Genomic DNA, 26,143 nt, shown 5'->3' on the forward strand with positions numbered 1-26,143 from the left:
AAAGTGTGATTGTTTAGTCTGAAGACACAACTGAGAGGGGTCATAAATACAACTTTTAACTTCATAAAACATTGCTAGAAGTGTTACCCGGGGTTCTTGCAACCCAAAGCTCTCGGTAACTTTTACTCTGTGCGAGATGGTGTCAGGAAATAAATCAGGGGAGACACGGCCGTCCGACCGATCGATGGCTGGCACAAACAGGACAACGCAAGAGTGCTTTCACTTAAAGCTAAACTTTACTAAGTCTCAAGCACTTACACACACGTCTGCAACAGATTAGTAAAACACCCCCAACCCTCGATAATTACTGAAGCTGAGGGTGTCTCTCTAGTGGCACAGCGGCAGCCCGTCTGCCAGTGGGGAACACAAGATGCATCCAGAGGAAGAGTCCCTGAACTGCCCCTTCTGAGAAGCCCCACTGCCTCAAACGTTTCCCCCTTAGTTATACATTAGTAATACAATGACATGTCCCTTAAATAAAACTTGTCAAGCAAGCAGTTTCAATGGTCAAGCAAGAGGTTTCCTTCTGATTATTGGTTAACCAGGTGTGGGTTTTTTTCCAGAGTTTGCATGCCTTGAGAGACACATTCCTGAGGGCACATCCTGCTCTCCTACAATGCATGTATCAGCAGCTTCAACACAATTCTGATCAGAAAGGACGCGGGGTCAGACTGCCCTTTCTGTGGCACCCAAAACTCCCTCCCCCTCCTGTCTTGGTTAAGCCGGGGCTGCTGCATGGCCAATTTATGGCCTGCTGACATGACTGCTTTTAGCAATAAGCAATAATGGTTTCAGGCAATTTACTGGTTTGCCAAAATCTCCCCGTACACAAGGAAGAGGGAGAAAAATTATCTTTAATCTTTGAGGATAGGCCAAAAAGCAATGGGCTTAATTTACAGGAAGGGCAGTTTGGGTTGCACATTAGGAAAAACTTCCTAACTGTCAGGGTAGTTAAGCACTGGAGTACATTGCCTATGGAGTTTGTGGAATATCTGCCACTGGAAATTTTTAAGAGCAGGTTAGACAAACACCTGTCAGGAATGGTTTAGATAATACTGAGGCCTGTCTTGAGTGCAGGGGACTGGACTAGAAGACCTCTAATATCCAGACCATTCTGCCTCTTTAAGGACATGGTATAATACTCAGGTGGCGAGGGGAGATTTAACCATCTGGCTACAGATTTGGTTTAAGAACAATCCTGCTCTAGTCTTCTATATATCAGACCAGACCTACGGACTGTTCCTTGGAACGGAAGAACATAGGCGCTACAGAAGATTAGGCCTCTCTCCCACAGTGGTCAATACCAGGTGCTTCACAGGGAGGGGTAAAAATCCAGAAGAACGCAGGTTTGGGATCATCTGCCCACTGAGTAACTTTTTCACTGTCTCCCTGTCAATCAGATCTATCTCCATGATTGGATGATACCCTGAAACATGTGAGTTTATATCCTTGCCAAACTTGAAGAAATACAGTAAATCCATCTGAGTCTCCATTTGCTCTAGAGTACTGCAAGCACCATTCTGTCCACATCACCAAGAGACACGTCTCAACTCATCCCTCTCTCCTTTGAGATACACCAGGATCAATAAAGAATTTAAAGCTGAAGCATTAAAGAGTGAATTACTGATGAATAAACTTTTGCCATTAAGCAATGATCTTTTCACTGGCACATCACAAGCTTCGTTGAGAACAAATGCCCATATATAGCCATGGTCCCATTCTAAAATACCTTAGTTTTGTTTTTTTGTTTTTTGTTTTGTTTTGTTGTAATCTGGAAGATCTGGTAATTCTTGTCCTTTGAATTCCAGTGAGAGCATTTCGTGCAAGATTCCAGACGCAACAGGACTGGACCTGGGCTTAAATCAGCCACTATTACACTGATCTGGATCCTGGACACAGCTAAGCCAACCTCGTTCCAAAGGAGTCACTGATTTTAGATGCCTTAGAGGAGAGGCAGGCCCGTTTTCCTGAAGTGCTGAGGACTCAAAACTCCCATTGTAGTTCATGGGGACTGTTCATACTCAACATTTCTTGATTTCAGGCCACAAGCTTTCTTGACTTGTTCACCAGCACTGGAGGTATCCAAAATAGGAGGAGACTTTTGTCCAAACAATGTCCAAGCCTTTGGTGATGTTAAAAGAGAATGAATGGAAAATAAATTATACTGGGAAACCGATACTATTATGTGGTATATATTTGAATTTGAAATAAAGAGGAGTAGAAAATTGTCAAAATAAAGAATAAAGAAGGAAAGCAGATTAGCTAGACTATATTTCAATGGGTTCATGAAGGGCCCTATCCTATCCCCAGCTCCAAAGTGATATATTTCTTACACAGTTGTATTACTTCTTTATTGCAGCTGTAGAGTTTTACCATCAAGTCTGTTTGCCACCATTTTTAATTACTTATTTCACCCCAGTCAGTCTCAACTGAAGCAAAACACAATAGAAGCAGAAGCTGAAAAAGTTTATCCATTTTGCAGCTGATGTTAGAAAGTTCAAAGGAAGAAAGAAATGGTCCATATTCATGGATAGGAGATAAACTAGCCTAATTCTAAATGACACTAAAGTCTTTTGACACTGTTCTGGTATGGAAAAGAAGCATTCAAGTCAATGTAGATGTAGGTAACATATTCCTTATGGCCCCTGCTCCATTTGCACTTTAGAGAGTGATGTAAAAACCCTCAGTGTACTTGAAAATCAGGCCCATTTTGTTGATAATAGAAGAAGTCCACAGCCAGGAAGTCATTAGAAGAAACCCGTCAAGGGTAACATGGGAATCATTAGGAAGGTTTGCAGTGGTGCTGATGAAATGCAGTTTGCTCATCAGTGCCAGATTAAGGTACAAATTAACTAAGATACAGCTTAGGGCCTCACAATGTGAGGGTCCTCTAAAAAGGAAAAAACTGACTCCATGTCAAATTTTATCAAAATCGGTTGATAAATAAAGGAGAGATGGGAAAAAGAAGATTCTCTCTAAATATAGACATTTCATTCAAATATGACAAAAGTATACATATCTGGCTACACAAATACCCTTACCGTTTGTTAGGATATAGATATTCAGGCCTGTCTGCAAAGGCCTATACTCTAAGAATGTAGGTATATATTTATCATTTAGCTAGTAATAGAGGTATACAAGAAAGAATCTGTGTAAGGGTCTTTTCTCACTGTCACAGTCTGAGGCCTTGTTCTTAGGCTAAGGCCTTTGGCTAAGCAGCAGAGGCAGCCATAAGCTGGGAAGTGACTGGTCACCTCCTCACATTCCAACCTAGTCAATATGGGGCTGTTAGGAAGGGGATCCAATCTACCACCTCCAGAGAAAGGGAAGAGCCTAGAAGATGTAAAAGGAAATTTAGGTTGATAGTTTTCTGTCTGGTAAGAACTCACTTATCAATAGATACAGCTGGGAAACCTTTATGTCTTTATAGATGTAGTTGTGAAATCCTCACTTCTGTATTGTTTTGTCATTATAGGTTCCACTTTGCTATTGTTTATTTGCATGGTCTCTGCCTGGTTCTGAGATTGTTTCTGTCTGCTGTATAATTAATTTTGCTGGGTGTAAACTAATTAAGGTGGTGGAGCACTATGTTGGGGTTCAGGCTCTGGCTGAGCCTCTTGTGTAGGGTTAACGGCTGCTGCCGGTTCAGGTTTGGTGGCGCCCTCTGGTGTTGGGGTTGCAAGTACTGGATTCAGTGCTGGCAATGGTTCAGGTGCTGGTTGTTCCACTGGTTCTGGTTCTGGGACTGGCTCTGTCTGGGTCTCTGGGACTGGATCCACTACTGCTGTTGCAGACATTGGCCTGGGGTCTGGGTCCATCACCTCTGACTGGGTCCTCTGAGAAGTTTTTGGAAAAGAACTAGGCATGACAGCTGGTTTAGCCTGGCTGCGGGTGACCATTCCCACCCTCTTGTCTAGCTTCACACGATTGGCCAAGTCTTCCCCCAACAGCATGGGGATGGGATAATCATCATAGACTGCAAAAGTCCACGTTCCTGACCAGCCCTTGTACTGGACAGGCAACTTGGCTGTAGGCAAATTGAAAGAGTTGGACTTGAAGGGCTGAATCGTCACTTGGATTTCTGGGTTGATTAAATTGGGGTCCACTAAGGAAGCATGGATAGCTGACACATGTGCTTCGGTGTCCCTCCACGCGATGACCTTCTTCCCACCCACATTCAGTTTCCCTCTGCTCCAAGGGTATCTGGGAGGTATCTGGGCCTGAGGACCTCTGGTGTGATTCCAGTGCAATGAACTGTAATCTGTTGGGGTTCTTGGGGCAGTTGGCCTTTACATGCCCCGGCTAATTACATTTAAAACATTGTCCAGCTGACGGGTCACTGGGGTGAGGCGGGTTGCTGGAGAACGGTGTGGAGGGACGATAAGGTGTCTGGAGGGTTCCTTGGGGGGTAGGTGGGGCCTTGGGCTGCCCCCGGTAGTAGGGTGTGGTCTGAGGTTGTCCCTTCTGGTATCTGCTCCAACTGCGACCAGTTTTTTTCTTCTCTGCCACCTCCACCCATTTGGCTCCAATCTCCCATGCCTCGATTACAGTTTTGGGCTTCCCATCTAGGATGTATCTTTCTATTTCCTCAGGAACACCCTCTAAGAACTGCTACATTTGCATTAGGAAGGGCAAATCTTCTGGAGATTTAACACTTGCTCCTGATATCCAGGCATCCCAATGTTTCACAATGTGGTAGGCATGTCGGGTAAATGATACGTCTGGTTTCTACCTTAGGGCTCTGAACCTCCGATGAGAATGCTCGGGTGTTATCCCCATTTTCACACTCGCCTTGGATTTAAACAGTTCAGACTTGTTCATGTGTTCCTTAGGCATTTCAGCCGCCACCTCAGCTAAGGGTCCACTGAGCTGCGGCCTCAGCTCTACCATGTATTGGTCTGTAGAGATGCTGTACCCAAGGCAGGCCCTTTTGAAGTTTTCTAAGAAGGCCTCGGTATCATCGCCTGCCTTGTAGGTGGGGAACTTTCTGGGATGGGAAGTGGTACCTGGAGAAGGATTCTTAGGGTTTGTTGATATATTCTGCTGAGGCTTTGCCTTCTCCATCTCCAGTGCATGCTTCCTCTCTTTTTCCTTCTCCTCCTCCACATGCTTCCTCTCTTTTTCCTTCTCCTCCAGTTCTTTGGCCCTTGCCTCCATAGCTCTCCTGTGGGCAGCCTCTTGGTTTTTTTCTGCCTCTTTTGCTGCCTCCATTTCTCTCCTGCGGGCAGCTTCTAGGGCTTTTTCTGCCTCTTTCGCTGCCTCCAGTCTGGCTAACTCCAATTAGTGTTGTGTCTTGGTTTCTGTCATCTTTGCCTCTCTGCTTTTAACTAACTTTACACCCGAGAGTTAGAAATAAAACAAACAAACAAACAAAAAACTTGGCTTGTAAAATTTTGCTGTGCTGTAATATGATACCTATATTTTCTGATAGTGATTGTCAGCCTACAGAAAAAAAAAAAATACCCAAACCCTAACACCTTTGTCTCCAGGCAAATAGGCAGAAAACCCCTCTAGTTGCTCTTAGATAAAAAAACTTCTTCAGGTCTGTGAAGACTGGTGAATTTCGCTGCAGGAGGTTAACTACCCTGCCTTTAGGTAGAGAAAACTCCAGCTCACAAAAGACAATTCCCTTTTGTCTCTGCTCTGGCCCCAAAGCAGAGAAAAAAAAACCCATCTAACTGCTTTCAGCGAAAAACCTACTTTTCGGCAGCCCAAAGGAAAAAAAAATTCCTTTTTAAGATCTGTGCTTCTGGTTCAAAAAAATCTCAAATTGATCTCAAAATGATTTCAAGTTAATCCCACCGCTCTGCCACCATGTCAAGTTTCCTTCCCCATTCTGAACTCTAGGGTACAGATGTGGGGACCTGCATGAAAACCTCCTAAGCTTACTTTTACCAGCTTAGGTTAAAACTTCCCCAAGGTACAAACTATTTTACTTTTTGCCCTTGGACTTTATCGCTGCAACCACCAAACATCTAACAGGTATATAACTGGGAAAGAGCCCATTTGGAAACATCTTTCCCCCCAAAATCCTCCCAAACCTTACACCCCTTTTCCTGGGGAAGGTTTGATAAAAATCCTCACCAATTGGTACAGGTGAACACAGACCCAAACCCTTGGATCTTAAGAACAATGAAAAAGCATTCAGATTCTTAAAAGAAGAATTTTAATAGAGGTAACAGTAAAAAAGAAGTAACAATAAAAAGAATCACCTCTGTAAAATCAGGATGGGGTCGGTCCTGGGGCCGGTTTTGTTCAATATCTTCATAAATGATCTGGAGGATGGTGTGGATTGCACCCTCACCAAGTTTGCAGATGACACTAAACTGGGAGGAGTGGTAGATACGCTGGAGGGTAGGGATAGGATACAGAGGGACCTAGACCAACTAGAGGATTGGGCCAAAAGAAATCTGATGAGGTTCAACAAGGACAAGTGCAGAGTCCTGCACTTAGGACGGAAGAATCCCATGCACTGCTACAGACTAGGGACCGAATGGCTCGGCAGCAGTTCTGCAGAAAAGGATCTAGGGGTTACAGTGGACGAGAAGCTGGATATGAGTCAACAGTGTGCCCTTGTTGCCAAGAAGGTCAATGGCATTTTGGGATGTATAAGTAGGGGCATAGCCAGCAGATCGAGGGACATGATCGTTCCCCTCTATTCGACACTGGTGAGGCCTCATCTGGAGTACTGTGTCCAGTTTTGGGCCCCACACTACAAGAAGGATGTGGAAAAATTGGAAAGAATCCAGCGGAGGGCAACAAAAATGATTAGGGGACTGGAACACATGACTTATGAGGAGAGGCTGAGGGAACTGGGGATGTTTAGTCTATGGAAGAGAAGAATGAGGGGGGATTTGATAGCTACTTTCAACTACCTGAAAGAGGGTTCCAAAGAGGATGGCTCTAGACTGTTCTCAGTGGTAGCAGATGACAGAATGAGGAGTAATGGTCTCAAGTTGCAGTGGGGGAGGTTTAGGTTGGATATTAGGAAAAACTTTTTCACTAGGAGGGTGGTGAAACATTGGAATGGGTTACTTAGGGAGGTGGTGGAATCTCCTTCCTTAGAAGTTTTTAAGGTCAGGCTTGACAAAGCCCCGGCTGGGATGATTTAATTGGGGATCGGTCCTGCTTTGAGCAGGGGGTTGGACTAGATGACCTCCTGAGGTCCCTTCCAACCCTGATATTCTATGATTCTATGATGGTAAATACCTTACAGGGTAATTAGATTCAAAACCTAGAGAATCACTCTAGGCAAAACCTTAAGTTACAAAAAGACATAAAAACAGGAATATCCACTCCATTCAGGACAGCTTATTTTCTCAGCCATTTAAAGAAATCAGAATCTAACACATATCTAGCTAGATTACTTACTAAGTTCTAAGACTCCATTCCTGTTCTGTCCCCGGCAAAAGCTTCACACAGACAGAGAGAGCCTTTGTTTCTCCCCCCCTCCAGCTTTTGAAAGTATCTTCTCTCCTCATTGGTCATTTTGGTCAGGTGCCAGCGAGGTTACCTTTAGCTTCTTAACCCTTTACAGGTGAGAGGATTTTTCCTCTGAGCAGGAGGGATTTTAAAGGTGTTTACCCTTCCCTTTATATTTATGACAGTTGTGCTGATGAAGAAACCTTCTGTGTCCCTTTAATGGATTTGGTCAGGGAGAGCATGGCAGAGAATCCCCTGAAAAGCTCTGAATTTAGGGCGGGTTTAAATCCCACCCTAAAGCAGGAAACGCTGGCCCTTTCAAAGTACCACAAAGAGGTATTTTCCTCACCAGGTTTAACTGCCAAGATTGCACACTCCATGCAAACCTCAGGGCCCCGCCCTGCTCCTAGCAGAGCATCCCCGGCTGAAGGGGAAATGCAGAAACAAGTTCAGGAGGAGGTGGGAAGCGTGCTTGAAACAGGGGTAATCACTGAGTCAAAAAACCCCTGGGAGAAGCCTATAGTAATGGTACCTAAACAGGACAAAGCCCTGAGAGTGTGACAGACCCAGGGCACAGTCCAAACTAGGGAGTAGCTGTGTCACCCTGGCTCTAACCTGGGGGGCCCGGCACACTGCTCTGCTTCTGTAGCCTCCAGTCCTGGACTGCTCCCCAACAGGCTCCAGCCCATCAGTCGCTTCCAGCTTGGGGTGTATGTGATCTGCAGCCAGGCACAGCTCAGCTCTTACCAGCCTTGTTTCTACTGCAGGGTGATGCCCACACAGACCCAGTCCTGGATTTCCCCCCAGAAATGGATTTCCTGTACTGCTCAGCCCTCTCCTGGACAATACAAGCTTAACCTGCAGCAAGGGAGATTTAGGTGAGATATTAGGACAAACTTGCTAGCTATAAGGATAGTTGAGTATTGGAACAAGCTTCCAAGGGAGACCCTACCAGACCCCTCTCCTTTGGTACAGTTACACAGGAGAAAAGGTAGCAACTCCAGAGTGATGCCCTGGAGCACATATTAAAGGCAAAAGGAATGTGGTGGCAGATGCAGTGGAGAGGACAGGGGAAGGGACAAAGGGTCTGTCTCTGTGTGTGATGCTTTCGCCAGGAACAGAACAGGAATGGAGTCTTAGAACTTGTTAGTAAGTAATCTAGCTAGAAATGCATTAGATTTCCTTTTGTTTAAATGGCTGGTAAATAAGCTGTGCTGAATGGAATGTATATTCCTGTTTTTGTGTCTTTTTGGTCAGGTGCCAGCAAGGTTATCTTAGCTTCTTAACCCTTTACAGGTGAAAGGGTTTTGCCTCTGGCCAGGAGGGATTTTATAGTTCTGTATACAGAAAGGTGGTTATCCTTCCCTTTACATTTATGACATGAGGGCTCTGCCCAGAGCTGGTCATCATAATCGTTGCAAAGCGTACGGACAGATAATGTTTCTGGAATTATGTACCTGTACTGGAAATCATGTGCTTAAGGTCTGGGAGTTAAGGCAGATTGCACAAAGGGATGAACTTGCTCCTATCAGGCAGGAGGGAAGAGACCTGTCTCTCTTGCTCTCCGGCTGGTCCTGTGTGTATTGGGTATTGTCCGCTTTACAAAGGAGACCTGTCCACAGACGGCGCTGAATGCTGATCAAGAGCATGTGAAATCAACAGCAAAGAGGCACACAGGAAAAAACAACAACCAGCAGGACAGCACCCTGTTTGTGAGTAAAGACCTTGGAGTGTTGGAGCATCCCTGGGGGGGCAGAGGTTCCTCCCCCGCCCCGTCCCCTTCACCAAGGAGACAAGCTGACAGCATGGCTTCCCTCATGAAAACGGAGCACAGCTAGGCCTGGCTGCAAAACACTGCAAGGGCTCTGGATGAGCGTTAGTTACATACGTCCAGGTTTTACAATGCGGGTTCTGCTTTTATTTGATATGTAACCATTGGTTTCCAGTATTCCTATTTGCTACCATTTGACTCTCTTTGTTAAATAAACTCTGCTTCTTTTCACTCTAAACATGCCTAAGGGCTGTGTGTGAAGCGGTGCCGTGATGTCAGGTGGAGCCGGTAAGGTGGGCTGGGCTGTTCCTTCGGGAGCAGTGAAATATGCGAGTGTCCAGTGGAGCAGGGCTGGATGCTCCAGGGAGCCCCTCGGAGGGCTCGGGGGTTGAGGTGGGCCTATTGCTAACATGCAGAGGGACAGTGGAGCCTGCCTAGGCTGAGAAGGTGGGATTTGTGTTGCCCACGGCAGAGGAGGTAGGGAGCTGACGCATGGCCAGGTACAGTCATGGCTTCCCGACATTAGTGTATGTTGTGCTCAGGTTTGGTGTCCGCACTTCAAAAAAGATGTTGAAAAATTGGAGAAGGTTCAGGAAAGAGCCAGGAAAACGATCTGAGCTCTGGACAACCTGGCTTACAGTGAGAGACTAAGGAAACTCATCCACTTTAGTTTATCCAAGGGTAGGTTAAGAGGGGACTTGACCATGGTCTGCAATTACCCACCGGGGGAAGAGATTTCTGACTGTTGACAGTTCTTTAAGCTGGCAGGCAAAGGAGGAACCTGTAGGCAGACAAATTCAGACTAGAAATAAGATGTCCTGTTTTCACAGTGAGGGTAATTAACCGTTGGGAAATCTGACCTAGGGACGCAGTGGGTCAAGCCTGGATGCCTTTCTAAAGGATATGCACTAGCTCAATTGGGAGTTCTGGGCATGATGCAGAAACAATTGCATGTGTTATATAGGAGATCAGGCTGGGTCATCATAATGGTCCCTTCTGGTCTTACTGTCTATGAAGCTATGGGAGTGGTGACGTGCCTCCCAGGGAAGGAGTGGGAGTTCGCTCTCACGGAATATTTATAACTTCCCGAGACTGAATAACACTCCAGACAGAGCTGTCGGCTCTCTAACATCTAGGCCAAGATAACCCCCCTGCTCAGCGAGCCAAAGCAGGTCCTCCCTCCCCAGAACCCCCTAGGGTGGTTTGTGCCTCGCCTGGAGCTTGTTTTTGTGTTCAGTTTCCCTACAGAGATGGGGATGTGGTTATTGTAACCACATCTGGGTATAAATATATCCTGTCTGCAAGGAACCGGCTAGAGTGTGTGTGACACAGGAAACGATAGGGAGAGACCTGCCCTCTAATGGACAGAATCAGAACTGCACAACGGTGTATTGTGAGCCCAGTCAGAGGGGCAGCTAGGGGGTGATTCTCCTGTCACGCAAGTGGGTGGGTCCTGTGTATCTGGAGCAGGAGGATCCAATTTCTATCCTGAGTGCCCGCAGCATGAGCACAGACCGTGCAGCATATTGCAGTGGGACCCTTCCCCTGACACAAGGAAGACAGAAAAGGGTCAGCAAATGGAAAGCAGAACGGGACAGGGGCTCGTGAACGGGGCTCGGCAGGAGCAGCTCGGGGAACGCTCAGCTCTGAGCCTCTCATCCCAGTGCAGGCCGGGGCCCTCTCTGCACAGCTCCGGGGAGAGCCCAGTTTGTGCTCAGCTCCAGGGATCTGAGCGCCAGAAAGATGTCAACACAATGGAGGGAACTCAAATAAGAGCAGCTACACTGCTGAGGGGCCAGGGGCCACTGAGTTGTGGGGCGAGGGGGAGGCTGAAAGCACTAACCCTGCCGAGGCTGGCTTAGGAACAGCCAAGAGGCAGCAGGAGAACAGGGAGAGGAATCAGCATGATAAAGGGGGTGTGATAAGGAGGAGTGGGCTCAAACTGAGCAAAGGGAATGTAGCCTGAGGGTCTGGGAAGACGCCCTGGCAGAGAGATGGGTGAGGAGAGCGAACTGGCCAGCCAGGGGATGGTGGGAAGCCCATTGTAGGCTGGACAAAGCCCTGGACAATAGCTCATAGCTGATGGTGGCAGTGACCTGTGCTCAGAGAAGGTCAATCCCAGGGGCTGATGGGAAACATTAGGGCACAGAGCAGTCCAAATAAGACCCTTCCACTTCCTCACTGGTGGGCAAAAAGCGCCGGGCAAGGATCCAGCAATTGTTCGCCAGAGGCCCAGGAGAGAAGCCACGGGAGAGGGGCATTGGTGGGCTGAGCTGCGTTGCGTGGAGCCAGTTGCTGCACTAGGTCCCCTAATCTCCCCACTTGGGACTAGCTCCGTCCTCGGCACCACAGGGAGGAGAGCTCAAGCGTGTGGGCCACCCCCGGTGTCCGCCACTGTGAATGGATCTCCCCCAGGAGTGAAAGTCAGAACGTGAGGGGGGCCCTCGAGCTACTGGGGTTAGTGCAAATGACCCTGGCCTGTCGGGGGCACTGCAGCCAGCCTGACCTCGCCTCACCCCCTTTCCACACGCCCCCTGGAGCTCAGCACTCACACGATGGCCTGCTCCAGTTCCCCTGTCCGGCTGAAGGAGCCAGGGCCAAGCTCCCCGGGTCTCCCTGGGCCTGAGGAGCTGGGGCCTGACTCGCCAAAGACGACTGCACAGTGTTAAGTCAGTAAAGATTTTCAAATGCATAATTCTTGTCCAGCCCCGTCCCTCTCACTAACGCCCACGATCAGCCGCTCCCTCGGCTCCTCCGGCCGCGCTCGCTTAATCCACCACGTCCACGATGAGGGGCGCCAGGTAGTCGGAGTGGCGGATCCCAAAGGTCTGGCCACGCTGCTGGACGTACTGCAGGGAGAGGGGGCAGAACACCGCAGGGTCAGTGCCTGAGATCTCAGCTCCTCCCCCCAGCACCCGCTGCTACCCTGCGGAGAGCCTGGCTTCCACGTTAGAAACACACACGCGCCCCCTCCCCCCTCAGATCTCAAGGCACCCCCCCGGCCCACAACTACAATCCTGCATGAGACCTTAGCTCCCCCACTGCATGTGCACACACACACCCTCCATCACCCACACACACACACGGCATCACCCCCCCCACACACACACTGCATCACCCCCCACTCGCACACACACTGCATCACCCCCCACTCGCACACACACTGCATCACCCACCACACACACTGCATCACCCCCCACCCGCACACACACTGCATCACCCCACCACACACACAGTGCATCACTCCCCACCCGCACACACATTGCATCACCCCACCACACACACACACTGCATCACCCCCCACTCGCACACACACTGCATTACCCACCACACACACACACACTGCATCACCCCACCACACACACAGTGCATCACCCCCCACTCGCACACACACTGCATCACCCACCACACACACAGTGCATCACCCCCCACTCGCACACACACTGCATCACCCCACCACACACACTGCATTACCCACCACACACACACACACTGCATCACCCCACTCGCACACACACTGCATCACCCCACCACACACACACACACTGCATCACCCCACCACACACACAGTGCATCACCCCCCACCCGCACACACACTGCATCACCCCACCGCACACACACTGCATCACCCCCCACTCGCACACACACTGCATCACCCCACCACACACACACTGCATCACCCCATCGCACACACACTGCATCACCCACCACACACACACACACTGCATCACCCCACCACACACACACTGCATCACCCCCCACTCGCACACACACTGCATCACCCACCACACACACACACACTGCATCACCCCACCACACACACAGTGCATCACCCCCCACCCGCACACACACTGCAACACCCCACCACACACACACTGCATCACCCCACCGCACACACACACACTGCATCACCCACCACACACACAGTGCATCACCCCACCACACACACACACACTGCATCACCCCACCACACACACACACACTGCATCACCCCACCACACACACACACACTGCATCACCCACCACACACACAGTGCATCACCCCCCACTCGCACACACACTGCATCACCCCTCCACTCGCACACACAGTGCATCACCCCACCACACACACTGCATTACCACCCCACTCACACACACACTGCATCACCCCACCACACACACACTGCATCACCCCACCACACACACACACACACTACATCACCCCGCCACACACACAGTGCATCACCCCCACTTGCACACCCACACACTGCATCACCCCCCCACTTGCACACACACTGCATCACCCCCCCACAAACACTGCATCACCCCCCCACACTCACACACACACACGCTGTTCAACTGCCAGGGAAATCTCTCCATGAGCTCTCCAGTCTCTCCGCCAGCCAACACGTCCCATCCACAACAGCTCTTGTGAGCCCGTGTGTGTGTGTGTGTCCCAAGCCCCCTCCTCACCTTCTCCGGGCTGTGTGCCCCGGGCCCTGGTTTCTGCGTGTTGTCCCCAGGAAGCATGTTGCGGGCGAGCATGCTGTACTGAGGGGCCCGGGTCTTGTACACGCTGGGTTCCACCACCCGGTAGTTACAGGGCCCTGGCGTCTGCACACAAGGAGAGGGGAGCTCAGTCGCCAACAGGCCCCCCCAGGGGCGCCCCCGCCCCCCAAAGCAGGCCGAGCCGCAGCCCAGCCGGCATCCTGAACCCCATTCCCCACGGCCAGGCGCGTCCCCCATCTCCCCCTTCCCCCTCAGTACCCCCCTCCCCAGCGCCGCTGCTGCCTCTCACCTTGCTCAGGTCCTCACAGAAGGTGCCGATCAAGCTGCGCCCCAGGAGGGAATAGTTGGGGGCAGAGCTCTTGCTGACGACCTTGGGCCCGATCATTGGGGGGAGCCCGTAGGCGGCAGGCCCTGGGAGGGGGGGAAGAGGGGGTCAGCAGGGGTCAGATCTGCCATTCAAACACCACTGTGGACAAATCAGAAATCTGACAGGGCAGCTCCGGGGCAGGGGGCGGGGGGCAGGAGTGAGGTGAGATTGGGAAGGGGGAGGGCTCAGTGGGGGGTGAGGGCAGAAGGGAATGGGGAGGGGTGGAGAGGGCAGGAGTGAGTTGAGGCTGGGGAGGGGCAGGGCTCAGGGGGGCGAGGGCAGAAGGGAATGGGGAGGGGTGGGGAGGGCAGGAGTGAGGTGAGGCTGGGGAGGGGCAGGGCTCAGTGCAGGGTGAGGGCAGAAGGGAATGGGGAGGGGTGGGGAGGGCAGGAGTGAGGTGAGGCTGGGGAGGGGAGGGGCAGGGCTTGGGGGGTGAGGGCAGAAAGGAATGGGGAGGGGTGGGGACGGCAGGAGTGAGGTGAGGCTGGGGAGGGAGAGGGGCAGGGCTCAGGGGGGTGAGGGCAGAAAGGAATGGGGAGGGGTGGGGACGGCAGGAGTGAGGTGAGGCTGGGGAGGGAGAGGGGCAGGGCTCAGGGGGGTGAGGGCAGAAAGGAATGGGGAGGGGTGGGGAGGGCAGGAGTGAGGTGAGGCTGGGGAGGGGCAGGGCTCGGGGGGGGTGAGGGCAGAAGGGAATGGGGAGGGGTGGGGAAGGCAGGAGTGAGGTGAGGCTGGGGAAGGGCAGGGCTCAGGGGGGGGGCAGAAGGGAATGGGGGGGTGGAGAGGGCAGGAGTGAGGTGAGGCTGGGGAGGGGCAGGGCTCAGTGGGGGGTGAGGGCAGAAGGGAATGGGGGGGTGGAGAGGGCAGGAGTGAGGTGAGGATGGGGAGGGGGAGGGGCAGGGCTTGGGGGGTGAGGGCAGAAAGGAATGGGGAGGGGTGGGGACGGCAGGAGTGAGGTGAGGCTGGGGCGGGGGAGGGGCAGGGCTCAGGGGGGCGAGGGCAGAAGGAGACAGGGTGGGGAAGGGAGGTGTGAGGTGAGGCTGGGGAAGGGCAGGGCTCGGGGGCGAGGGCAGAAGGAGACAGGGTGGGGAAGGGAGGTGTGAGGTGAGGCTGGGGAAGGGCAGGGCTCAGGGGGGCGAGGGCAGAAGGAGACAGGGTGGGGAAGGGAGGTGTGAGGTGAGGCTGGGGAAGGGCAGGGCTCAGGGGGGCGAGGGCAGAAGGGAATGGGGGGGTGGGGAGGGCAGGAGTGAGGTGAGGCTGGGGAGGGGGAGGGGCAGGGCTCGGGGGCGAGGGCAGAAGGAGACAGGGTGGGGAAGGGAGGTGTGAGGCAACACTGAGGAGGGGCAGGGCTCGGGGGAGGGCAGTGGCAGCTGTGAGGCTGTGGCATCCCTCCCCTCCCACCCTGGGTGAGGCCAGCCCTGCTCTCTCCCATTGGCTGCTCCGCCATGACGGAGGGGCGGGCGGGCCAAATCTGAGCCAGTGGCTACGACTCGGTGCCAGGGGTGGCAGCACCACCTGGGTTCGTTTCCCCCGGTTGCCGGGGTCCCCCGAGGCGGGGACCCTGGACTCGATCAGCTGCGGCGCCAAAGCCTGTGGGTCTAAGGAGCCAGCAAGACTGCCTGCTGCTCCTGGAGGGGCAGGAACAGTCTCTACCCACGAATTGGCATGACCCCCTGCTCCGAGAGCCCCATCTACCTGGGCCTTAGGCATCTGAAAAGCCCCCTCACATGCCTCCGGGGCCAGCCCGTCTCCGCTCTCCTAGCCGGGCGAGCTTTGCGCTGGCATCGAGGGCGGGCACCCAGAGCAACGGTGTCCCCAGTGGAGAGCTGGGCCCTGTGCACGGCTGTGGGAACAGGGTGACTCCCCCCTTTCCAGTGACGTCAGCAGGGAAACTCCCAACTGACGCCCGACCCTGACCCCTGCCATCTCTCGGATCCTAAATCCCCGCCTGGCGCTCCATTGCCAAGGGCTTGGATTCTGCAGCACCCAGCCGAGCGTACAGGGCCCAGGCAGCACGTTCCAGGTTGGGGAAGCTGCAATTAGATGGTTATTTTACGATTGCACTGCCCCACTCCCCCGTGAGCAACTGGGGGAATGCAGGGCCGTGGGGAATGATCATTATCCCCCAGCTTGTGCCGTTCACACCCTCTGAACCAGGCCCCTCTCCCACAAGTGTGCTGGGGAGAAGCTGAGCAGTCGGGGGGCGAGGGATGATCACTAACAGATCCGGGACCAATCCTGCAACAGGCTTGGCAGAATCGTCTCCTCCAGCGGCTCTGGCCTCTCTGCAGCATTCAGCAGTTGCAAGAATCCAGGGTCCACTCGCACCCGGAACCGGTGGGTTGATCCCTTCTCTGACAGTCTCTTGCCACCCTGCCCGGTAGCACCCACTTTGGATAAGAGGCTGGGAAAGCCGTGAACTGGCTCTAGGGTCCCTGGGCGTGGAGATAGGCATGTGCTGGAGTCAGGGCTTCCGGGAAGGGGAAGGGGAGAATCCAGACAAAGGTCTGAGCCAACGGGCACTGATTTGCACCTTGGAACCTCGAGGCCAGCCATGCAGTGGGGCGGGGGGGAGCAGGAGCTGGGTCGGAGCTTAGCCCCGTGGGCTCTCCTACCTGGAGTCTGGTCATTCGCAAACTCCTTCGTGCGCGAAGCAAGCGAGTAGATGGGCGCGGAGCGATAGGCCCATTTCCCTGCCTTCTCTGGAGAATATCGACCTGAAACAAAGAGGGAGGATAATATCGGATCATAGACGGGAGGGGCTCACCCCATACCCCACTGATTGGCAGGCCCTGGACTGGAGCAGCTGGGAGCTCACAGATAGCCCGCACTCCTGTCCTATGCCCTACAGCACCCCCTGCTGGAAGAGGCTGGGGCTAGAGTCGCTGGGAGCTCCCCCCACCGCCAGCACCCTGCCCTGCTCCCCACAGTGCCCCCTGCTGGGAGAGGGTGGGACTAGAGTAACTAAGAACTCCCCCCATATCTAGTGCTCCTGCCCTGCTCCCTGCGCTCTACATACAAGCCTGCAAATATCAGAAGGGTGTGAAGCCCGCGACAGAGCGGGATTAGCAAGGAGGCTACACAAGGGGGAGGGGAATTAGGAGGAATGGCATAGAATTAACAAGAAGGGAATTTAGGCTGACTCTCAGGATCAGTCCTTGGCAGCGATATCTATGGGGCTGGGGAATCATCTCTCCAGGGTAACATAAGAACATAATGGTCATCAGATCAATCCAATGGTCCATCTAGCCCAGTGTCCTGTCTTCTGACAGTGGCTGGAGCCAGGCTCTTCAGAGGGAATGAACTGAACCGGGCAATTTTTCGAGTGATCCATCCCGTTGTCTAGTCCCAGCTTCTGGCAGTCAGAGGCTTAGGGACACCCAGAACGTGGAGTTACATCCCTGACCATCTTGGCTAAAAGTCATTGATGGACCAGTCCTCCAGGAACTTATCTAATTCTTTTTTGAACCAAGTTATAGTCTTGGCCTTCACAACATCCCCTGGCAACAAGTTCGACAGGTTGACTGTATGTTGTGTGAAGAAATACTTCCTTTGTTTGTTTTAAACCTGCTGCCTATTAACTTCATTGGGTGACCCCTGGTTTGTGTGTTATGTGATGGGGTAAATAACACAACACTTCCTTGTTCACTTTCCCCTCACCACTCATGATTTTATAGTCCTCTGTCATATCCCCCCTTAGTCGTCTTTTTTCCAAGCTGATGAGTCCCAGCCTTCTTGATCTCTCCTTTTATGGAAGCTGTTCCAGACCCCTAATCATTTTTATTGCCCTTTTCTGTACTTTCCCCAATTCTAATATATCTTTTTTAGGGCTGTCGATTAATCGCAGTTAACTCACGCGATTAACTCAAAAAATTAACTGCAATTCAAAAAATTAATCATGATTAATCACACTGTCAAACACTAGAATACCAATGAAATTTATTAAATATTTTTGGATGTTTTTCTACATTTTCAAATATATTGATTTCTATTACAACACAGAATACAAAGTGCACAATGCTCACTTTATATTAGTTTTTATTACAAATATCTGCACTGTAAAAATGATAAACAAAAGAAAGTATTTTTCAATTCACCTCCTACAAATACTGTAAGACAATCTCTATTGTGAAAGTGTAACTTACAAATTTAGATTTTGTTTCTTTGTTACATAACTGCACTCAAAAACAAAACAATGTAAGACTTTAGAGCCTACAAATCCACTCAGTCCTACTTCTTGTTCAGCCAATCGCTAAGACAAACAAGTTTGTTTACATTTGCAGGAGATAATGCTGACCGCTTCTTATTTACAATGTCACCTGAAAGTGAGAACATACATTCGCATGGCACTTTTGCAAGGTATTTACATGCCAGATATGCTAAACATTCATATGCTCCTTCATGCGTCACCCACCATTCCAGAGGACATGCTTCCATGCTGATGATGTTGGTTAAAAAAACAATGCATTAATTAAATTTGTGACAGAACTCTTTGGGGGAGAATTGTATGTCCTCTGCTCTGTTTTACCCGCATTCTGCCATATATTTCATGTTATAGCAATCTCGGATGATGACCCAGCACATGCTGTTTGATTAACGAACACTGTCCCTGCAGATGTGACAAAACACAAAGAAGGTACCACTATGAGATTTCTAAAAATAGTTACAGCACTTGACTTAAGGTTTAAGAATCTGAAGTGCCTTCCAAAATCGGAGAGGAATGAGGTGTGGAGCATGCTTTCAGAAGTCTTAAAAGAGCAACATTTCGATGTAGAAACTACAGAACCTGAACCACCAAAAAAGAAAATCAACTTTCTGCTGGTGGCATCTGACTCTGACGATGAAAATGAACATGCATCGGTCCTCTCTGCTTTGGATAGTTATCGAGCAGAACCCAAGTCATCAGCATGGACGCATGTCCCCTGGAAAGGTGGTTGAAGCATGAAGGGACGTATGAATCTTTAGTGCATCTGGCACGTAAATATCTTGCGACGCCGGCTACAACAGTGCCATGAGAACACCTGTTCTCACTTTCAGGTGACATTGTAAACAAGAAGCGGGCAGCATTATCTCCTGCAAATGTAAACAAACTTGTTTGTCTAAGCCCTGGTCTATACTAGGACTTTAGGTCGAATTTAGCAGCGTTAAAACGATGTAAACCTGCACCCATCCACACGATGAAGCCCTTTTTTCAACTTAAAGGGCTCTTAAAATCGATTTCCTTACTCCACCCCTGACAAGTGGATTAGCGCTTAAATCGGCCTTGCCGAGTCGAATTTGGGGTACTGTGGACGCAATTCGACGGTATTGGCCTCCGGGAGCTATCCCAGAGTGCTCCATTGTGACCGCTCTGGACAGCACTCTCAAGTCAGATGCACTAGCCAGGTAGACAGGAAAAGAACCGCGAACTTTTGCATCTCATTTCCGGGGACTGCGGGAACTGTGGGATAGCTACCCACAGTGCAACACTCTGGAAGTCGACGCTTGCCTCGGTACTGTGGAAGCACTCCGCCGAGTTAATGCACTTAATGAACTTAGAGCATTTTCTGTGGGGACACACACACTCGAATATATAAAAACGATTTCTAAAAAACCAACTTCTATAAATTCGACCTAATTTCGTAGTGTAGACATACCCTTAGTGATTGGCTGAAGTAGGACTAATTGGACTTGTAGGCTCTAAAGTTTTACATGGTTTTATTTTTGAATGCAGTTATTTTTTGTATATAATTCTACATTTGTAAGTTCAACTTTCATGATAAAGAGATTGCACGACAGTAGTGGTATGAGGTAAACTGAAAAATACTATTTCTTTTGTTTTTTACAGTGCAAATATTTGTAATCAAAAATAAATCTAAAGTGAGCACGGTACACTTTGTATTCTGTGTTGTAGTTAAAATCAGTGTATTTGAAAATGTAGAAAACATCCAAAACTATTTAAATAAATGGTATTCTATTACTGTTTAACAGTGCGATTAATCACTCATTAATCACGATTAATTTTTTTTATCATACGATTAATCATGATTAAATTTTTTAATCACGCAATTAACTGCAATTAATTTTTTTAATGGCTTGACAGCCCTAATCTTTTTTTTTAAGATGATGTGACCAGAACTGTACACAGTATTCAAGGTGCGAGCGTACCATGGATTTATATAGTAGCACTATGATATTTTCTGTCTTTTCTGTCTCTTTCCTAACGGTTCCTTACATTGTTAGCTTTTCTGACTGCTGCTGCATATTGAACCGATGTTTTCAGAGAACTCTCCACAATGACTCCAAGACCTCTCTCTTGAATGGTAACAGCTAATTTAGACCCCCTCATTTTGCAAGTATAGTTGGGATTATGTTTTCCCCATGTGCATTACTTTGCATTTATCAACATGGAAATTTCACCTGCCATTGTGTTGCACAATTTTGAGAGATCTTTTTGTAGCTCTGTGCTGTCAGCTTTGGACTTAACTATCTTGAGTAATTTTGTATCATCTGCAAATTTTGCCACCTCACTGTTCGCCCCTTTTCCAGATCATCTTTGAATATGCTGAGCAGCACAGGTCCTAGTACAGATTCTTGGGGAACCCCACTATTTACCTCTCTCCACCATGAAAACCGACCATTTATCCCTACCCTTTGTTTCCTGTCTTTTAACCAGTTACTGATCCATGAGAGGACCTTCCCTTTTATCTGTCGCTGCTTACTTTGCTTAACAGCCTTCGGTGTGTGACCTTTTCAAAGGCTTTCTGAATGTCCAAGTACACTATAGCCACTGGATTACCCTTATCCATGCGTCTGTAGGCCCCCTCAAAGAACTCTAATAGATGGGAGAGGCATGATTTCCCTTTACCAAAGCTGTGTTGACTCTTCCCCATCAAATCGTGTTCATCTGTGTGTCTGATCATTCTGTTCTTTATCATCCTTTCAACCAATCTGGCTGCACCTGAAGTCAGGTTTACCAGCCTGTAATTGCCAGCATCGCCTATGGAGCCTTTTTAAAAATAAATAAATAAATAAAAAATCGGCTTTACAGGGAGCTCTATCACTCGGGACAAACACACGTGGATTGTCCAGAGCCCTGGAGCATGGACTGGAAGGAGCAACCCTGTGCTGACATTTTCCATCACAGGCATTAAATCACACACACCACACACAAATCAAGCCGCACCCACATAGCTTGGCTGTACAGAGCGAGTGAGAAGGGGACAGACTCACCTGGCCCGGGGGTCAGGAAGGGCATCAGATCCCTGGGACGGCCATAGATGGAGTAGGCAGGGTTACCATCTTTGCCCTTCATGGTCATCTTGGCAGGCACCATGTACTTGGGCCCCGGGGAGCACTCATCCTGCAGATAGGGGTGGCGGATGCCGAAGCTGTATGCAGGGTCTCGGTAGCGGGAGGGGTCGTGAAGGGGGTAACCTGCAACAGGAAGGAGAGATAAGCCAGGGTGCAGACGGCATGGGCCAGATAGTGAGAGCCCCCAAGCAAAGCCCTGAAGGGAGCACGGGGCATGGCAGAGCTCTCTCCACACAGGCCACTGGGGCAGGCATGGACCCCAGTCCAGATCTGAGAGGGGCAAGGGGAGGAGAGAGCTCCCTCAGCACAGGCCTTGTTGTGTAGGAAGAGCAGTGAGTGGGGGAGAAATAAGAGATCCCTTGGTACAGGGGGGCATGGTGAGGGGCGCCCTTGGGGTGAAAGCGGGATGGGTGAGCAGCCCCATTCGGCTGTGGGTGGAGAGCGCCCCCAAAGCAGAGCATTGGGCATGTGCATGGAGCTGCCAGCTGGCCCGTGTGTTCCTCTCTCCATGATGCTCGCGGAGAGCCCCGGGCCACCCCTCCTCATGGAGCCTGGGGGGGGTGGGGGCTCCCCTTCCCGCTGGCGTGGCCGGCTCCTCGCTGACGCTTGCTCTCACCTACGTTTGTGGGGAGCCCATACTTGGGCCCGGGACTGCTGTAGAGAGCAGCGATGGGCCCTCTGGGCCGGTGGGGTCTCCATGTTCCCACCCAGACGTCGGCAGACATGCTGGATCCCCAGTGCGTTCCCACAGCTGGTGAGGAGACAGAGAGCCCCGGTTAGGGAGAGGGCTGGGCAGCAGCAACAGCCCTTTGCCCCCACAGGTGGGAATGGGGCCCCCACGCCTACGTGATGCCCATCCCCCTGCAACACACAGGCTGGCCTGTCACACTCCAGTAGGGGGCAGCAGCACATCTAAAACCATAGCAGCATGTCTGCTGGTTAGAGCAGGGGACTGGGAGTGAGGCAACCTGGGATCTCTTCCCAGCTTTTCCGGCCTCTCTGCATGACCTTGGGCAGATTGCTTTACCTCCGGGTGCCTCGATACAATGGGGATGGCCACACGACAGCCCCGTCTTTGGGTTCCCTGCGCCAGGATCATTATTTCTCCTCAGTCAGCAGAGAGAACGGCTCTGGGAATGGCCCCGTCACGCGTCAGCCGGGGGAGGGCAGCCCCCGAGAGAGCCCAGCACGCCGCCGCAGGAGTCCTGTCCCCCGGGCCCTGACCCCAGGGGCGAGGGCAGAGGTGGCGGGCGGACCTGGGCTCTCCCTAAGGTGACACAGCCACCCTTGTCCCACACCCGCGCTCTGCCCGAGCCGGAATTCCTCTCTGGGGATGAAGCTTTCTCTGCTGGGTCTTGGGCCCGGGAGAGGAATCGGTGGGGACGTTGCCGCTGTCCCTGCGTCGCTGGGTCTGCAGAAGCAGTCGCTCGGCTGCAGGAGAGATCGCCTGGTGGATTGCAGCACGGCAAGGAAGGATCCTACTTTCCCTCTGCTTTTTTAGCCCCCCTTCGCGGCTCTCTGGAGCGCTCCTACCACTCCCAGGGGTGCATTAGAGGCCACCCCCCAGGGAGGCCTGCGCTGGCACAGAGGGAGAGGCGCTGGTGCATTGAGATGCCACGCTGGGCTACAGCTGGGCTGCTGCACCCGCTCCGCACCTACGCTCACACCCAAGGGTCACACCGGCTACCGGGAAGGTCTCCGGGGGTGAACTGCACAAGGAGACAAGATCAGCAAGGCCAAGGAGCTCCACCTGCCCCAGCGGCCGGGATTTCCTGAGGCAAAGAACCTCATGAGGTTTGCCCCAGGGAGATCCTGCACGCTCTCGCTTTCTCTTTTGTCCAGTTACCACGGCATCAGGGACAACAAACAGAGGCTGCCCGAAAGCGGTGGGTGGAGCCAGCTGAAATTTCGCCAAGGGAAGAAACGGGGGCAGGGTCAGCCACAGCTCAAAGGGGAAAGTTCATTTCCAGGGGGACTAGAGACCAATGTCTGGGAGCTCCAGGGCTCGGACTCCGACAGAGGCACGAGGGAGTCCCATCGCCAGAGCAGGCGGAGAACCCACCATTTTTCAGAGGAACAGCTGCTGCTGACCACACACCATGGCCTCTGCAGTTCTGCCTGATCTCAAGTGCTGGGCAAGCTGCTGCTGTTGATGCAGAGTTTCAGGAGAGGGTGGGGAGGAAAGGGCGTGGAGCAGACGAACAGGCCTGGGCATCAGGACTCCCAGGTTCCCTCTCTGGTTGTGCCTCTGACTATGGGTCTCTGTGCCTCAGTTTCCCAATAGGTAAAATCATGATATTGATCCCATATAATGTGTTTATATCTGTAAAGCACTCTGAGATCTTTGGCTGGGAGAAACTAGAGAGGGCAAAGGATCACTATGATAAATTGGTAAAGCTGGAAATACAGAGGCAGTGACCGTGAAGGGACGACCCCCCAGCAGGAAAGTTACAGGGGCTAGGATCAGCACTGCAGTCAGAGAGATTTGCTCAGTACACCCTGTATGGAGAGGAAGCTCAGAAAGAGCAGCTGCTCCCGCTAGTCCTAGGAGTCGGGGATGTGTGTATGTGAGGGGAGCTGGGGGCCCTGGGAGATCTGGGGGGCCTGGCCAGGGAGCTCGGGGCCCTGAGGGATCTGGGTTGCAGGCAGGAATCTGGGGGATCTGAGGGTGCAGGCATGGAGCTGGGGGCCCCAGGGATGTGGAGGTCTGGGCAGGAAGATGGAGGCCCCTAGGGATGTGGGATGAAGGCAGGGAGCTGGGGGCCCCAGGGGATCAGGGGGGTTGGGCAGAGAGCTGGGGGCCCCAGGAGGATGGGGGGTTTGGGCAGGGAGCTGGGGGCCCCAGGGGGATCGGGGGGTACAGGCAGGGGTCTGGGGGCTCCAGGGGAATCCGGGGGTGCATGCAGGGAGCTGGGGTCCCCAGGGTGATCGGGGGGGGCGGGCAGGGAGCTGGGGGCTCCAGGGAGATCGGGGGGGGGTGCAGGCAGGGAGATGGGGCCCCAGGCGGATCGGGGGGTGCAGGCAGGGGTCTGGGGCCCCCAGGGCAATCGGGGGGTACGGGCAGGGAGCTGGTGGCTCCAGGGGGATCGGGGGAGGTTCGGGCAGGGGTCTGGGGGCTCCAGGGGGATCGGGGGGGGGGGTGCGGGCAGGGAGCTGGGGCCCCCAGGCGGATCGGGGGTGCGGGCAGGGGTCTGGGGCTCCAGGGGCATCGGGGGGGTGCAGGAAGGGAGCTGAGGGCTCCAGGGGGATCGGGGGGGGGGGGTGCGGGCAGGGAGCTGGGGGCTCCAGGGGGATCGGGGGGGGTGCAGGCAGGGAGCTGGTGGCTCCAGGGGGATCGGGGGAGGTTCGGGCAGGGGTCTGGGGCTCCAGGAGGATCGGGGGGGTGCGGGCAGGGAGCTGGGGGCTCCAGGAGGATCGGGGGGGTGCAGGAAGGGAGCTGGGGGCTCCAGGGGGATCGGGGGGGGGTGCAGGCAGGGAGCTGGTGGCTCCAGGGGGATCGGGGGAGGTTCGGGCAGGGGTCTGGGGGCTCCAGGGGGATCGGGGGGGGTGCGGGCAGGGAGATGGGGGCTCCAGGGGGATCGGGGGGGTGCGGGCAGGGAGATGGGGCCCCAGGCGGATCGGGGGGTGCGGGCAGGGAGATGGGGCCGCAGGCTGATCGGGGGGTGCGGGCAGGGAGATGGGGCCCCCAGGCGGATCGGGGGTGCGGGCAGGGAGATGGGGCCCCCAGGCGGATCGGGGGGGGGGTGCGGGCAGGGGTCTGGGGGCTCCAGGGGGATCGGGGGGGTGCGGGCAGGGAGATGGGGGCTCCAGGGGGATCGGGGGGGTGCGGGCAGGGAGATGGGGGCTCCAGGAGGATCAGGGGGGGTGCAGGCAGGGGTCTGGGGGCTCCAGGGGGATCGGGGGGGGGTGCGGGCAGGGAGCTGGGGCCCCCAGGCGGATCGGGGGGTGGGGGCAGGGAGATGGGGCCCCAGGCGGATCGGGGGTGCGGGCAGGGGTCTGGGGGCTCCAGGGGGATCGGGGGGGGGTGCGGGCAGGGGTCTGGGGCCTCCAGGGGGATCGGGGGGTGCGGGCAGGGAGATCGGGGCCCAGGCGGATCGGGGGGTGCGGGCAGGGGTCTGGGGGCTCCAGGGGGATCGGGGGGGGGTGCGGGCAGGGGCCTGGGGGCTCCAGGGGGATCGGGGGGGTGCGGGCAGGGGCCTGGGGGCTCCAGGCGGATCGGGGGTGCGGGCAGGGAACTGGGGGCTCCAGGGGGATCGGGGAGGGTGCGGGCAGGGGTCTGGGGGCTCCAGGGGGATGGGGGGGTGCAGGAAGGGAGCTGGGGGCTCCGGGGGATCGGGGGGGGGTGCGGGCAGGGAGATCGGGCCCCAGGCGGATCGGGGGGTGCGGGCAGGGGTGTCCCCGGGAACCCGGGCGCGGGGCGGATGGAACCCACCCGCGTCAGCTGAGACAGAACACTGACCTGGGTGCGGACCCGAGAGAAGCCTGCGGCGGGGCGCTGCGGACCCGAGGGAAGCCTGCGGGGGCGGCGGCCGCAGCACTGAGCCGGGCGGCGGCGGCGGGGCTGGGATTACCCCCCCCCCCCCCCCATTGTTTACAGCGTCTCCCGGCAACCAGCCCGGTCCGCACCGCCCCCGCCCGCTGCCTCCCGGCAACGGGGCCGGGCAGAGGACCCCCCCCCCCACCGCCTCCCCCCCAAAGATCCCCCCCGGGCAGCCCCCACGCCCTCCGGCTCTCGTTCTCTGCTTCCCGCCCTGCTGAGCGCGCCCATCACCCTGGTATCGGCCACCAAGCCAGGTCCCTTCCCC

At 53.5% G+C, this 26,143-nt stretch overlaps 1 protein-coding gene across 2 annotated transcripts; it reads right to left on the reverse strand.

Moving 5' to 3' along the window:
• Positions 1-316: 316 nt before the first annotated feature.
• ODF3B (outer dense fiber of sperm tails 3B) lies at positions 317-25,925 on the reverse strand. Of its 2 annotated transcripts, none has more exons than XM_037889460.2 (8): positions 22,366-22,478; positions 21,955-22,089; positions 21,258-21,461; positions 16,661-16,762; positions 13,971-14,092; positions 13,646-13,786; positions 7,157-12,042; positions 317-1,095 (listed from the first exon to the last, which is right to left on the reverse strand). In XM_037889460.2, the coding sequence occupies exons 2-7, from the start codon at positions 22,061-22,063 to the stop codon at positions 11,962-11,964; spliced, it is 759 nt and encodes a 252-aa protein (XP_037745388.1). In that variant the 5' UTR covers positions 22,064-22,089; positions 22,366-22,478; the 3' UTR covers positions 317-1,095; positions 7,157-11,961. The 2 variants fall into 2 exon arrangements, with proteins under 2 accessions (XP_037745388.1, XP_037745387.1); XM_037889459.2 differs by lacking the exon at positions 22,366-22,478 and adding an exon at positions 25,798-25,925 and having other exon boundaries at positions 318-1,095.
• Positions 25,926-26,143: the final 218 nt, after the last annotated feature.

Source organism: Chelonia mydas, chromosome 1, assembly GCF_015237465.2.
Source record: "Chelonia mydas isolate rCheMyd1 chromosome 1, rCheMyd1.pri.v2, whole genome shotgun sequence".
Classification (NCBI taxonomy): domain Eukaryota; kingdom Metazoa; phylum Chordata; order Testudines; family Cheloniidae; genus Chelonia; species Chelonia mydas.